At 38.6% G+C, this 12,626-nt stretch overlaps 1 protein-coding gene and 1 long non-coding RNA gene across 4 annotated transcripts in view; one reads left to right on the top strand and one right to left on the bottom strand.

Moving 5' to 3' along the window:
• Window positions 1-12,626, bottom strand: part of LOC134756902 (uncharacterized) — a 127,974-nt gene that overhangs the window by 91,088 nt on the left and 24,260 nt on the right. The gene's annotated exons all lie outside the window — the stretch shown is intronic.
• The window catches only part of SLC35A3 (solute carrier family 35 member A3), a 54,004-nt gene that overhangs the window by 31,552 nt on the left and 9,826 nt on the right, over window positions 1-12,626 (top strand). For all 3 annotated transcript variants that reach the window (XR_010130326.1, XM_031005034.3, XM_031005029.3), the window contains exons 4-5: window positions 5,761-5,883; window positions 10,397-10,565. Coding sequence is in view for 2 of the 3 variants with exons in the window: in XM_031005034.3 (XP_030860894.1) it covers window positions 5,761-5,883; window positions 10,397-10,565 (292 nt within the window). In the remaining variant the exon portion in view is untranslated. The remainder of the gene's footprint in view (window positions 1-5,760; window positions 5,884-10,396; window positions 10,566-12,626) is intronic.

Below are 12,626 nucleotides of genomic sequence, written 5' to 3'. Positions count from 1 at the left end.
GATTTTAACAATATTAATTCTTTTAATCCACAAGCATGGGATATCTTCCCATTTGTGTCCTGTTCCATTTCTTTCATCCGTGTTTTGTAGTTTTTCTTGTAGAGATCTTTTACTTCCTTGGTTAAATTTATTCCTAGATTTTTTTTTGTAGCTATTGGAAATAAGGTTGCTTTCTTTATTTCTTTTTCAGCTAGCTTGTTATTGGTTTATAGAAATGCTACTGATTTTTGTATGTTGATTTTGTATCCTGAAACAACTGAATTTGTTTATCAGCTCTAAGAGTTTTTTTAATGGAATCTTTAGGGTCCTCTCTATATAAGATCATGTCATTTGCAAAGAGGGGCAATTTGACTTCCTCTTTTCCAGTTTGGATGCCTTTTCTCTCTTTTGCCTGATTTTGTTCCAGTTTTTAAAGGAAAGCCTTCCAGCTTTTCCGCATTCAGTATGATATTAGTTGTGTGTTTGTCATATATGGCCTTTATTATGTTGGTATGTTCCTAGGAATATTTTAAATTTTATCAAATGCCTTTTCTGCATCTATTGAGATGATCATAAGGTTTTTATTCTTCATTCTGTTGATATGGTGTATTACATTTATTGATTTTGCATATATGTTAAACCGTCTTTGCATCCTTGGGATAAATCCTACTTGATTATGGTAAACAATCTTTTTTATGTGATGTTGGAATTGATTTGCAAGTATTAATATTTAGTTCAGGATTTTTGGGTTCTCTGTTGTTCTGTTCAGGAATATTCAACTATAGTATTCTTTTTTGCTGTGTGCTTGTCTGGTTGTGATATCAGGGTAATGCTGGCCTCACAGGATGAGTTAGGAAAAATTCCCTCCATTTGATTTTTTTGGAATAGTTTGAGGAGAATTGGTGTTAGTTCTTCTTTATAAGTTCAGTAGAATTCAGAAGTGAAGCCATCCAGTCCTGGACTTTTCCTTTGTGGGAGGCTTTTTAAGTGCTGATTGAATCTTGTTACTTGTTATTGGTCTGTTTAGGTTTTTAATTTCTTCTTTGTTCAATCTTGGTAGGTTGTATGAGTCCAGGAGTCTATCCATTTCTTGTAGGTTTTTCAATTTGCTAGTATATAGTTGTTCATAATAGTCTCTAATGATCCTGTGTATTTCTGTGGTGTCATCTGTACTGTCTCCTTTTTTGTTTATGATTTTATTTGGGTCTTTCCTCTTTTTTTCTTGGTTAGTTTAGTTTGCAGTTTATTGATTTTACTTATCTTTTCATGAAACCAATTCTTCTTTTATTTCATCCTTTGTATTTTTGTTTAGTTTCTATTTCATTTAGTTCTGCCCTGACCTTTTGTTGTTGTTGTTGTTTGTTTGAGACATTCTCACTTTGTTGCCCACACTGGAGTGCCATGGCGCAGTCTTAGCTTACTGCAGCCTCAACCTCCTGGGCTCAAGAAATCCTCCCACCTCAGCCTCCTGAATAGCTGAGAATATAGGCATGTGCTACCATGCCGGTTAATTTTTTTTTTTTTTTTTTTTTGTAGAGACTGGGTCTTTTTATGTTGCCCAGGTTGGTCTTGAACTTCTGGCCTCAAGTGATCCTCCCACCTGGCCTCCCAAGGTGCTGGGATTATAGCTATGAGCCACCATGCCTGGCCTGCCCATCTTTATTATTTCTTTCCTTCTTTTAGTTTTGCTTTGGTTTGTTCTTGCTTTTCTAGCTTCTCGAGGTATATTAGGTTGTTTATGTGAATCCTTCTAATTTGTTGATGTAGGCATTTATTGCTGTAAACTTCCCTTTTGTCACTGCTTTTGCTGTATCTCATAGGTTTTGGTATGTTGTGTTTCAATTTATATTTGTTTTAAGAAATTTTTCTAGGCTGGGCACAGTGGCTCACGCCTGTAATCCCAGCACGTCGGGAGGCCAAGGCGGGTGGATCACCTGAGGTCAGGAGTTTGAGACCAGCCTGGCCAACATGGTGAAACACTGTCTCTACTAAAAATACAAAAATTGGCCAAGCATGGTGGCGGGTACCTGTAATCTCAGCTACTCAGGAGGCTGAGGTAGGAGAATTGCTTGAACCCAGGAGGCGGAGGTTGCCGTGAGCTGAGATCACACCATTGCACTCCAGCCTGGGCAACAAGATTGAAACTCCATCTCAAAAAAAAAAAAAAAAAAAAAAAGAGAAAAGGAAAAAAAGAAAATTTTCTGTTTTGGTCTGAGAAGATACTTGATATGACTTCAACTTTTAAAGATTTGTTGAGACTTATAGCCTAATATATATTCTATTCTGGAGAATGCTGCATGTGCTGATGAGAAGCATGTGCATTCTGCAACTGTTAGATGAAGTGTTTTGTGAATGTCTGGGAGTTCCATTAGGTATAAAGTGTAGTTTAAATCCTCTAATGTTTCTTTTGTTGATTTTCTTTCTAGATGATATATGTGCAAAACTGAGAGTGGGGTTGTGAAGTCCCAATTGTTACTGTATTGGAGTCTATCTCTCTCTTTAGAGCTACTAATATTTTCTTAATATATCTAGGTGCTGCAGAGTTGGGTGCATGTATATTTAGAATTGCTCTATAGTCTTGTTGAATTGATCCCTTTATCATGATATAATTACCTCTTTGTCTGTTTCTGCAGTTTTTGACCTAAAGTCTATTTTACATAAGTATAGCTATTTCTGCTCGTTTTTGGTTTCTGTTTGCATGGAATATCTTTCTATCCCTTTACTTTCATCTCTTTGTCTTTACAGGTGAACTGCATTTCTTGTAGGTAGTGTGTAGTTAACATATGGTTTTTTAAATCCATTTTGCCAGTCCATATCTTTTATGTGGGAAATTTAATTTATTTACATTTACAGTTATTATTGGTACATGGGGATTATTCCTGTCATTTTGTCAGTTGTTTTCTGGTTGGTTTTCTGTAGTGTTAATGTTTGACTTCTTTCTTTTTGTCATTTGTGTATCTGGTTTTCCAGTGAGTTTTATGCTTTCTTGTGTTTTTATCATGGTAGATACTGGCTTTCAAGTGCAGGACTCCTGTAAGCACTTTTTTGTTTGTTTCTGAGGCAAGGTCTGGCTCTATCACCCAGGCTGGAGTGCAGGGGCACAGTCTCGGTTCACTGCAGCTTCTGCCTCCCAGGCTCAAGCCATCTTCCCTCAGCCTCCCAAGTAGCTGGGACTACCCGTGCACACCACCATGCCTGGCTAACTTTCATATTTTTTTAGAGATGAGGTTTCGTCATGTTTCCCAGGGCTGGTCTTAAACTCCTGAGCTCAAGAGATCTGCCCGCCTTGGCCTCCCGAAGTGTTGTGACTACAGGTACCTGGCCTAAGCATTTCTTATATGGCTGGTTTAGTGGTGATGAATTTTCTCAGTTTTTCCTTATCTAGGAAAGACTTTATCTCTCATTTTATTTTTAAAAAATTTATTTACCTATATTTTAATTTAAAAAAAATTATTTCTATTTTTTTTATTTTTTATTTTCTAAAAGACAGATGTCTTGCTATGCTTCCTAGGCTGGAGTGCAGTGGCTGTTCACAGGCACAGTTATGGTGCACTGCAGTATCAAACTCCTGGGCTCAACCTGTCCTCCTGCCTCATCCTTCCAGGTAGCTAGACCACAATCGCACTCTACCATGCCTGTGCACGCCACCATGCCCGCTAATTTTTGTATTTTTAGTAGAGATGGGATTTCATCATGTTGGCCAGGCTGGTCTTGAACTCCTGACCTCAAGTGATCTGCCCACCTCGGCCTCCCAAAATGCTGGGATTACAGGCATGAGCCTCCACGCCCAGCCTGCATTCATTTTTTAACAATAGTTTCACTGCGTATGGTATTTTTATCTGGCAGTTTTTCTTTCTTTCAGCACTTTGAATATATCATCTAATTCTCTCCTGGCCTATAATGTTTCTCTTAAAAAATCTGCTGCTAAGACTGATGGAGATTCCCTTATATGTAACTTGATGCTTGTCTCTTGCTGTTTTTAGGGTTCTCTCTTTGACTTTTGACTTTTGGTAGTTTGACTTTTGGTAGAAAAAAGTATATATTTTTATCTTTATTGTGGTTTCAAAACTTTATTTATTTTGTGTGGAGAAATATGGTTCTATTGATTGTTGAAACCAACAAATGTTTTTCCCCACAACTAACATATGTTTTGAGGGCATCCTTTGTGTGACATACTACATTGGGAGTGTAAGTAATACAGAGGAATTAATCAAAATAAAATGTACTTTGGTGAAGATCTTTTTGGGTTGACTCTATTTAGGCTTTTTCATCCTTTTTTCTTTTTTTTTTTTTTTATGTGACTGGCTTATTTCAAAAGACCTGACTTCAAGTTCAGAAATTCTTTATTCTGTTTCATCTAGTCTAACATTGAAGCTCTTGGTTGGATTTTTTATTTCATTTATTGAATTCTTTAGTTCTATGATTTTTGTTTAGTTCTTTTTTATGATATCTCTGTTGAAAACCTCATTTAGATGATGAATTGTTCTCCTATTTTGTTTATATTGTCTGCTTGTGTTCTCTTGTATCTCACTAAACTTTCTAGATATCATTATGTTGAATTCTTTTCAGGTCTTTCATATTTTCTTTTCATTGGGATGTGTTACTGGAGACTTATTGTGTCCCTTTGGAGGTGTCATATTTCCTTGCTTTCTCATGTTTCTTGTGTCCTTACATTGATATCTGTGCATCTGGTATAACAATAGCTTCTTCCAGTTTTGTAGATAGCTTTCATAGGGAAAGACATTTTCCTACAGATATATGCATAATGTTGGTTGGGTAGGGTGCTTTGGCTTTGATCCTGGGTGGGTGCAGTAATATATAGTCTCTATATGATTTCTTTGGCTATAATCAATGTCAGTGGGGTCTGTCTGGTTCCTTAGTGGCTTTGACTGAAGTTGTTAGTAGAGGCTGTGGCAAGGCTTTGCTGGGGATGGGGATGCCAGGCAGGGTCCAGTGGTGGCAGTGGTGGACCAGGTATGCTGGTTCTTGGCTTCCCAAGAGGTGTATGCAGATACTAGCAGTGGTGGGTCCAGGTGGCTGGTCCTTGGGCCTCCCAGCAGCTTGTTTTAGTGCTGCTTGAGGCAGCAGTGGGCTGGGCAGGTAGGTGGGTCTTCCAGTTCTTGGGTGGCATGTGTGGCATTGGCAGTAGCAGGAGCAGCAGTAGGCCAGTCTTGGGTCCCCAAGCAGTGTACATGAGTGCCAGTGGTGAAAGCACAGGGCTGAGCAATCCAATTTTCAGGCCCCAGTTTGTGTGCATGGGTGGGTGCCAGCAGTGGTAGCAACAGGTTGTGCAGGGTCAGTCGCTAGCCCCCAGGAGGCATGCGTGGGCAGTAGACAGAGCAGGCTCGTTTTCAAGTCCCTGGAGGCCTGTGCAAGCAGTGGTGGGTGGGACAGGCTTGTCCTCAGGCCCCTGGATGGTCTGTGCAGGTGCTGTCTGTGATAGGTGGGTCAGGTTGATACCCAGGCCCCCAGATTGCATGCTTGTGTATCTGCAAGAGTGGCAGTGGCTGTGGAGATAATCTTGTCTTTGCTTGCATGTTGCAACCTAATTTACAATAAGAAGGTTCAATTCATTTTGCATTATTGCCTAAAGTGTCCAGAGCTCTCTGGTACATAGTACAGATTCCTGAGACTGGCATTAACTGAAGCTTTAGATTCCAGTTCCCAGCCAGATGCAACCACCAGGCATGCTGCCATAGTCCTTAAAATACATTTCTAATAGTACTCTTAAGGAACAAATAAACAAACGAACATTAATAATATTGCTGTTTTCTTTTTCAGGTCACGTATCAGTTGAAAATTCTTACAACAGCATTATTTTCTGTGTCTATGCTTAGTAAAAAATTGGGTGTATACCAGTGGCTGTCCCTAGTAATTTTGATGACAGGAGTTGCTTTTGTACAGGTAACTATTCAAGATAAGTATATATTTTTGTCTTTATTGTGGTTTCAAAACCTTATTTATTTTGTGTGGAGAAATATGGTTCTATTGATGTTGAAACCAACAAATGTTTTTCCCCACAACTAACATATGTTTTGAGGGCATCCTTTATGTGACATACTACATTGGGAGTGTAAGTAATACAGAGGAATTAATCAAAATAAAATTATATTACCTACAGAAGTGAACATTCTAATTAGGGAAATAAGACACTGCATTTTAAAGAAAGTTGAGTTTTGCTGGATATCTGTAGCATTTGAGATTATTAGCCACTCCCTTTTTATTTTCTATCGGCTTCACAATACCATTTTTTCCTGGTTCTTTTATCTTTCTAATGATTCCTTATTGGTTTTCTTCATAGGAATCTTTTCTGTGAGACTCCCTTTAAATACTGGGGTTGCTTGCAGGTTTGTTATTTCTTCTAAGTTATATCTTTATTTTTGGAGATTTCATCTATTCTTGGGGGGGCGGTTAATTTTAATTTTTTAAAAAAAATTTATGAAGTGACGGGGTCTCACTGTGTTTCCCAGGCTAGTCTCAAACTTCTGGGCTGAAGTGATCATCCTGCCTCAGCCTCCCAAAGTGTTAGATGTGAGCCACTGCACCTGGCCTTATTATTTATTATGATTATTATTATTTTTAGTCCTCAGTGATACTTGTTCTGATGGAAGGTTTTATTAATACTTATATCATGATAATTCCTCAGTTCATGCCATCACTTTCCCTGAAGTGTGGTATTTATATCATAAATAACTTTTTAATTTTTTTTTTTTTGAGTTGGAGTCTTGCTCTGTCCCAGGCTGGAAGGCAGTGGTACAATCTCAGCTCACTGCAACCTCCAACTCCTGGGTTCAAGCAATTCTCCTGCCTCAGCCTTCCAAGTAGCTGGGATTACAGGTGCCTGCCACCATGCCCGGCTAATTTTTTGTATTTTTAGTAAAGATGGACTTTCACTATGTTGGCCAGGCTGGTCTCGAACTCCTGACCTCGTGATCCACCCGCCTCAGCCTCCTAAAGTGCTGGGATTACAGGCGCGAGCCACTGTACCCAGCCTAATATTTTTCATATTTATTTTAAATGAGTATTACAAAAGTATAAGTGGCATATCAAATTCATATTTTCATAAATATTGCTTAGGGTAAGCTAAAGTAGGCATTGTTTCAAACAGGTATTTATATTAGAAAGTTATTAATAGTTCAGGTGGAACGTAAGTTTGACAAAACCATGAAAATGATAGACAAATAACTGAAGCTTCAGGAACACAAACCTATAGGATAAAGCTCAGAGTGATTAGTGTGACACACTGGACCTTCTGAAATGTACCTACAGTTCTAGACTCATTTCTGCTGCTGCATACTTCACACTCTGAATTGCTACAACTGAGCTGGTTGTAGGGGCTATTTTGCACAGCTGAGCATTTATCCATTCTTTCTCTTGTGCCTACAATGCCTTCTCCCCTTTCTTTGCCTGGCTAACTCCTACCTTTAAGACTCAGCTCAGTCTTTTTTTTTTTTTTTTTTTTTTTTTTTTTGAGACGGAGTCTCGCTCTGTCGCCCAGGCTGGAGTGCAGTGGCGTGATCTCGGCTCACTGCAAGCTCCGCCTCCCGGGTTCACGCCATTCTCCTGCCTCAGCCTCCCGCGTAGCTGGGACTACAGGCGCCCGCCACCACGCCCAGCTAATTTTTTGTATTTTTTAGTAGAGACGGGGTTTCACTGTGTTAGCCAGGATGGTCTCGATCTCCTGACCTCGTGATCCGCCCACCTCGGCCTCCCAAAGTGCTGGGATTACAGGCGTGAGCCACCGCGCCCGGCCTCAGCTCAGTCTTAAAGTCTGCCTCTACCAGAATATCTTCCTAACATCACAGGCATAACATTTAAACATTTGTGCCTTCTTCTGTACCACCATAGTACTTTGTACATATCTTTTCCAAAGTACTTATATTATAGTTAAATGCTCATTTATATGTCTGTTTACACCTACAACTTAAGTTCCTAGAAGGCAGCAGCTGTGTTTCACTGCTCTTCCATTCGTAGTGCCTAATTAGCAAGACTTAAACAAATGATATTTGTTTTTACGTGATTGGTTGTCAACTGATTTTATATCCTGTAAGTACAGATGACTCCTGGGAAATCTTCAGGGATGATATTGGAGTTAAATTAGGTGTTGAAAGGTAATAATTATAATGAAATTTGCATACTGAGTACTTATGTGCCAGGTGCCCACTTGGTACTTATCCTGTATAATCTCATGTTATACCCAACTGTTTAAGGTAGATATTATTCTTCCCAACTTTCAAAAGAGTTATTGAAGCTCAGAGAGGTTAATGAAATTGCTTATGATCCCAATCTAGTAGTGGCAGAGCCAGAACCAAATCTCCTTAAAACTTTTCACTATTTGTGTTTCAGTAGGTCAGAAACAGCAGAAAAAGCATTACATAAAAGGTATGTTAAAAAAAAAATACAGATGTCGATCTGTGGATAAGCACAAATAAGTTAAGGAGTGGTAATAGTCTTCTTTGATTGGAACAAATAATTGACAAAGATATGGCGAGAGATGAAATTACAAAATACAGATTGGTCCTAGATTATATGTGGTCTTCAGTATTGAGCCAGGAGCTTAGGCTTGACTGCTTTTGGCTGTAAGGCCTCACTGGAGAGTTGGAAGGGAGAGAGGCATATCAGAGAAATCCTATAGGCATGCAGGGAAGATTGGTGGGGAGAAAGACTGAAGGAATGGAGAGGAGTTAGAAAGCATGACAGGGACCTAAACTGTGAGGTTAATGGGATTGGAATGTCCCACAGCAGTGATGTAAGAGTTGTTCCAAGGGAAGAATCAGTATGAGTGTTAGACCAATAAATATCATAGAGAATGGAGAGCAAGGAGATTAAGAAACTTAAATTTGAATGGTGGCATTTTTAATAGATATAAAGGTATCAAAAGGTATGTTTGCTTTGAAGAGGGATGGGTACATTTTAATCATATTGGCTTTGAGGAGATAGTAAGTTTCTGGATAGCAGCAACTGAAAATCTTGGACTTGAGCTCAGAAGAGATGTCAGTGCTTCTGTGAATCAGCTCTCCAGGGTAGAGGGGATTCCTATAAACTATGCTGTAGAACTACACTGTCCAATAGGGTAGCCACAAGCCATATGTAGCTATTTAAATTTAATTAGTTAAAATTAAATTAAAATTTCAGTTCCTTGGTCGCACTACCCATATTTCAGGTGCTCAATAGCCACTTAAATATAGTGATGACCCTATTGAGGGTGAAGATACAGAACATTTCCATCATCCAAAGAGTCAGTTGACTAGAATAAATATAAAGATTGGAGGAGAGAACACAGAAAAGAGCAGGTTGTTTCAAGAGGTAAGGAATGAATAGTCAGTAGTGTTAATTCTCTGGTGAAAGCAAGCTGAATAGAGAATGAACAATTTTATTATTAAAAATTAGTTAACATATTGATTGAAAAGTCTTTGGTCGCTATGAAAAGTACAGTTTCAGAAGGAAAAATGGTTTTAAGAAGTCCAGCTAGTTTGGGCATGGTGGCTCACACCCACAATCCTAGCACTTTGGGAGGCCAAGGCAGGCAAATTGCTTGAGCCCAGGAGTTTGAGACCATCCTGGGCAACATGGTAGAACCCTGTATCTACAAAAAATACAGAAATTAGCTGGGTGTGGTTGTGTGCACCTGTAGTCCCAGCTACTGGGGAGGCTAAGGTGGATCACCTGAGCCCAGGGAGATTGAGGCTGCAGTGAGCTGTTATCATGCACTGCACTCCAGCCTGGGTGACAAAGTGAGACCATGTCTCAAAAAAAGAAGTCCAGCTAGTAGAAGATCAAACTGAGGAGGGAAGAAATAGACGCAAAAGAAAATTTAACAGTAGTTACAGGATATCAGTTGATTAGATTAAGGGTAACATCTAAGCCATAGGGTACCATCCCTGGTGCAATGATCCTGGAGTCCCTTCCAACACATTTCGTTTCCAGTGTCTTGTACTCAGAGTTTTCCTTCCCTGTCTGATGGACTGTCTTTTCCTGACAGTGTTTGGGGTTCACCTCCCAACAGCTTCCCTTTATTATGCTTGATTTAGAACACTACTTTCCAGCTGATCTCTACTTTTGCTGACACAGCAGAGGGGATGTGAGATTCTCATTCTTTCTTCTACCTGTATTTGAGATGGTGCTTTTTAATAAATTAAACTTTAAGGAATTATCTCAAGGTAACATTGGTCTCTGTAATAGATGAAATGTAAAGTATTTATTATTTTTAAGGTACTTTTTGAAATTATAAGTTAGTAATATCACTGCGAGGAAAAAAATCAAATGATTGTAAGGTTTTATGTTAAAAGCTCTCCTTTGCAGTCCCAAAAATGATATTGGTTGCATTTTTAAGTTATGGTCTAAGAGTGGGCTCTCAATATGTTTATGTAAAATGTTATGGGAATTAAACTTCAATTTTATTTTTCTTCTTATTTAGTGGCCCTCAGATTCTCAGCTTGATTCTAAGGAACTTTCAGCTGGTTCTCAATTTGTAGGACTCATGGCAGTTCTCACAGCATGTTTTTCAAGTGGCTTTGCTGGGGTTTACTTTGAGAAAATCTTAAAAGAAACAAAACAATCAGTGTGGATAAGAAATATTCAGCTTGGTAAGTTTTAAATGTTTTCTAATATTATTTTAGAAATGATTATATTGTTATATTTAAAGATTTCTATATATCTTTAAATAAATGAGCCTTGCATAAAATCTGCTATTGATCCAAATATCTGGCAATGCTCTTGTCTTTTAAAACATTTTATTATTTATTTATTTATTTATTTATTTATTTATTTTTGACAGATTCTCGCTCTCTCGCTCAGGCTGGAGTGCAGTGGTGCAATCTCGGCTCACTGCAAGCTCCGCCTCCCAGGTTCACGCCATTCTCCAGTCTCAGCCTCCTGAGTAGCTGAGACTACAGGGGCCTGCCACCACGCCCGGCTAATTTTTTGTATTTTTAGTAGAGATAGGGTTTCACTGTGTTAGCCAGGATGGTCTCAATCTCCTGACCTTGTGATCTGCCTGCCTCAGCCTCCCAAAGTGCTGGGATTACAGGCGTGAGCCACCTCCCCGGCCAAACATTTTATTTTAAATGAACGCCTTCTATTTAAGAATATGAAAAACTTAGATCTGTGACATAAAGACCAGCCTGGCCAACATGATGAAGCCCCATCTCTACTAAAAATACAAAAAATTAGCCAGGCATGGTGGTGCGCACCTGTAATCCCAGCTAATCTGGAGGCTGAGGCAGGACAATCGCTTGAACCTAAGAGGCGGAGGTTGCAGTGAGCCAAGAATAAAGTGTCTTATGTATAGTGAGCCCTAAAAATGTCAACTATTTATATAAATATACAATATCAGAGAAAAAGAAAGAAGGTTTGTTTGAGTTGCCTAAACTTTTATTAAATTGTAAGATAAAAATGGAAGACAAATCAGAATTCATGATTCTAATGTGCTTCATGGATTTCTTATTATTTGGTGACTTCATAAGCTCCAATGCTCATAGAAAAAAATGATAACAGACTTAATGTTTTGAAAGGATAATTAAATAATTACCTATCACAATTCAAAATTATAAGAACAAATTAAAACAATGTAATAGCATTTTTCAAACATCAAATTGTCAAAGATTAACATGATAAGATCCAATTTTAGCCAGAGAATAGAGAACCAGGAACTCTATTACCTATTGTTCCTAGGAGTATAGATTGATATAACCATGTTGGATTTCAATTTGGGAATATTTGCCAAAATTTTAAATATGTGTAGGCTGTAATGTAAGAATTCCAAGTCTGGATAAGAATCTATCCTATAAGAGCACAAAGATAGATGTCCAGGATTATTGTTTCAGCCATTGGTTACCATTCTAAAAAACAGAAAACATTTAGAGGACTGGTTAAATAAATTATCAGTATAATACATAGTATAGTGATTAAGATCATGTTCTCTCCTGAGCCCATGATTTACCAGTAGTGTGAGCTTGGGCAAGTTATGTAACCTCTCTGTGCTTCAGTTTCTTCATCTATAAAATAGACATCTACCTCATAGTGTTGTATGTGAGTTAACATACATGAAGCACTTAGAATAATTCCTGTTACATGCTGTTACATACATATTTGCTATTATAATCCATACAAAGGAATATTATGCAACTGTTAGAATGCAGTAGTTCTGTTCATACTGACATGTATATATCTTTCTATAATGTATACTTTTTTAGTAATTACAAAGTCTTTTATAAATTAAAAAACTTTACTGGGTGTGGTGGCTTGTGCTTCTAATCCCAGATACTTGGGAGGCTGAGATGGGAGGATTGCTTGAGAACCAGGAGTTTTGAGACCTGAGCAACATAGTGAGACCCTGTTTCTTAAAAATATATATATATAAGCCTGGATACAGTGGCTCACGCCTGTAATCCCAGCACTTTGAGAGGCCGAGGCAGGTGGATTGTTTGAGCTTAGGAATTGGAGACCAGTCTGAGCAACACTACAAAACTCTGTACAAAAAAAAAAAAAAAAATTAGCTGGGTGTGGTAGCGTGTGCCTGTGGTCCAAGCTACTTCGGAGGCTGAGGTGGGAGGATTGCTTGAGTCCAAGAAGTCGAGGCTGCAGTGAGTTGTGATTGTGCCTCTGCACTCCAGCCTGCTAAGTGACAGAGTGAAATCCTGTCTCAA

The sequence above is a fragment of the Gorilla gorilla genome, chromosome 1 (assembly GCF_029281585.2).
Source record: "Gorilla gorilla gorilla isolate KB3781 chromosome 1, NHGRI_mGorGor1-v2.1_pri, whole genome shotgun sequence".
Lineage (NCBI taxonomy): Eukaryota > Metazoa > Chordata > Mammalia > Primates > Hominidae > Gorilla > Gorilla gorilla.
The sequence above is the reverse complement of the archived record's forward strand: the minus strand, read 5'-3'. Positions and strand labels throughout refer to the sequence as shown.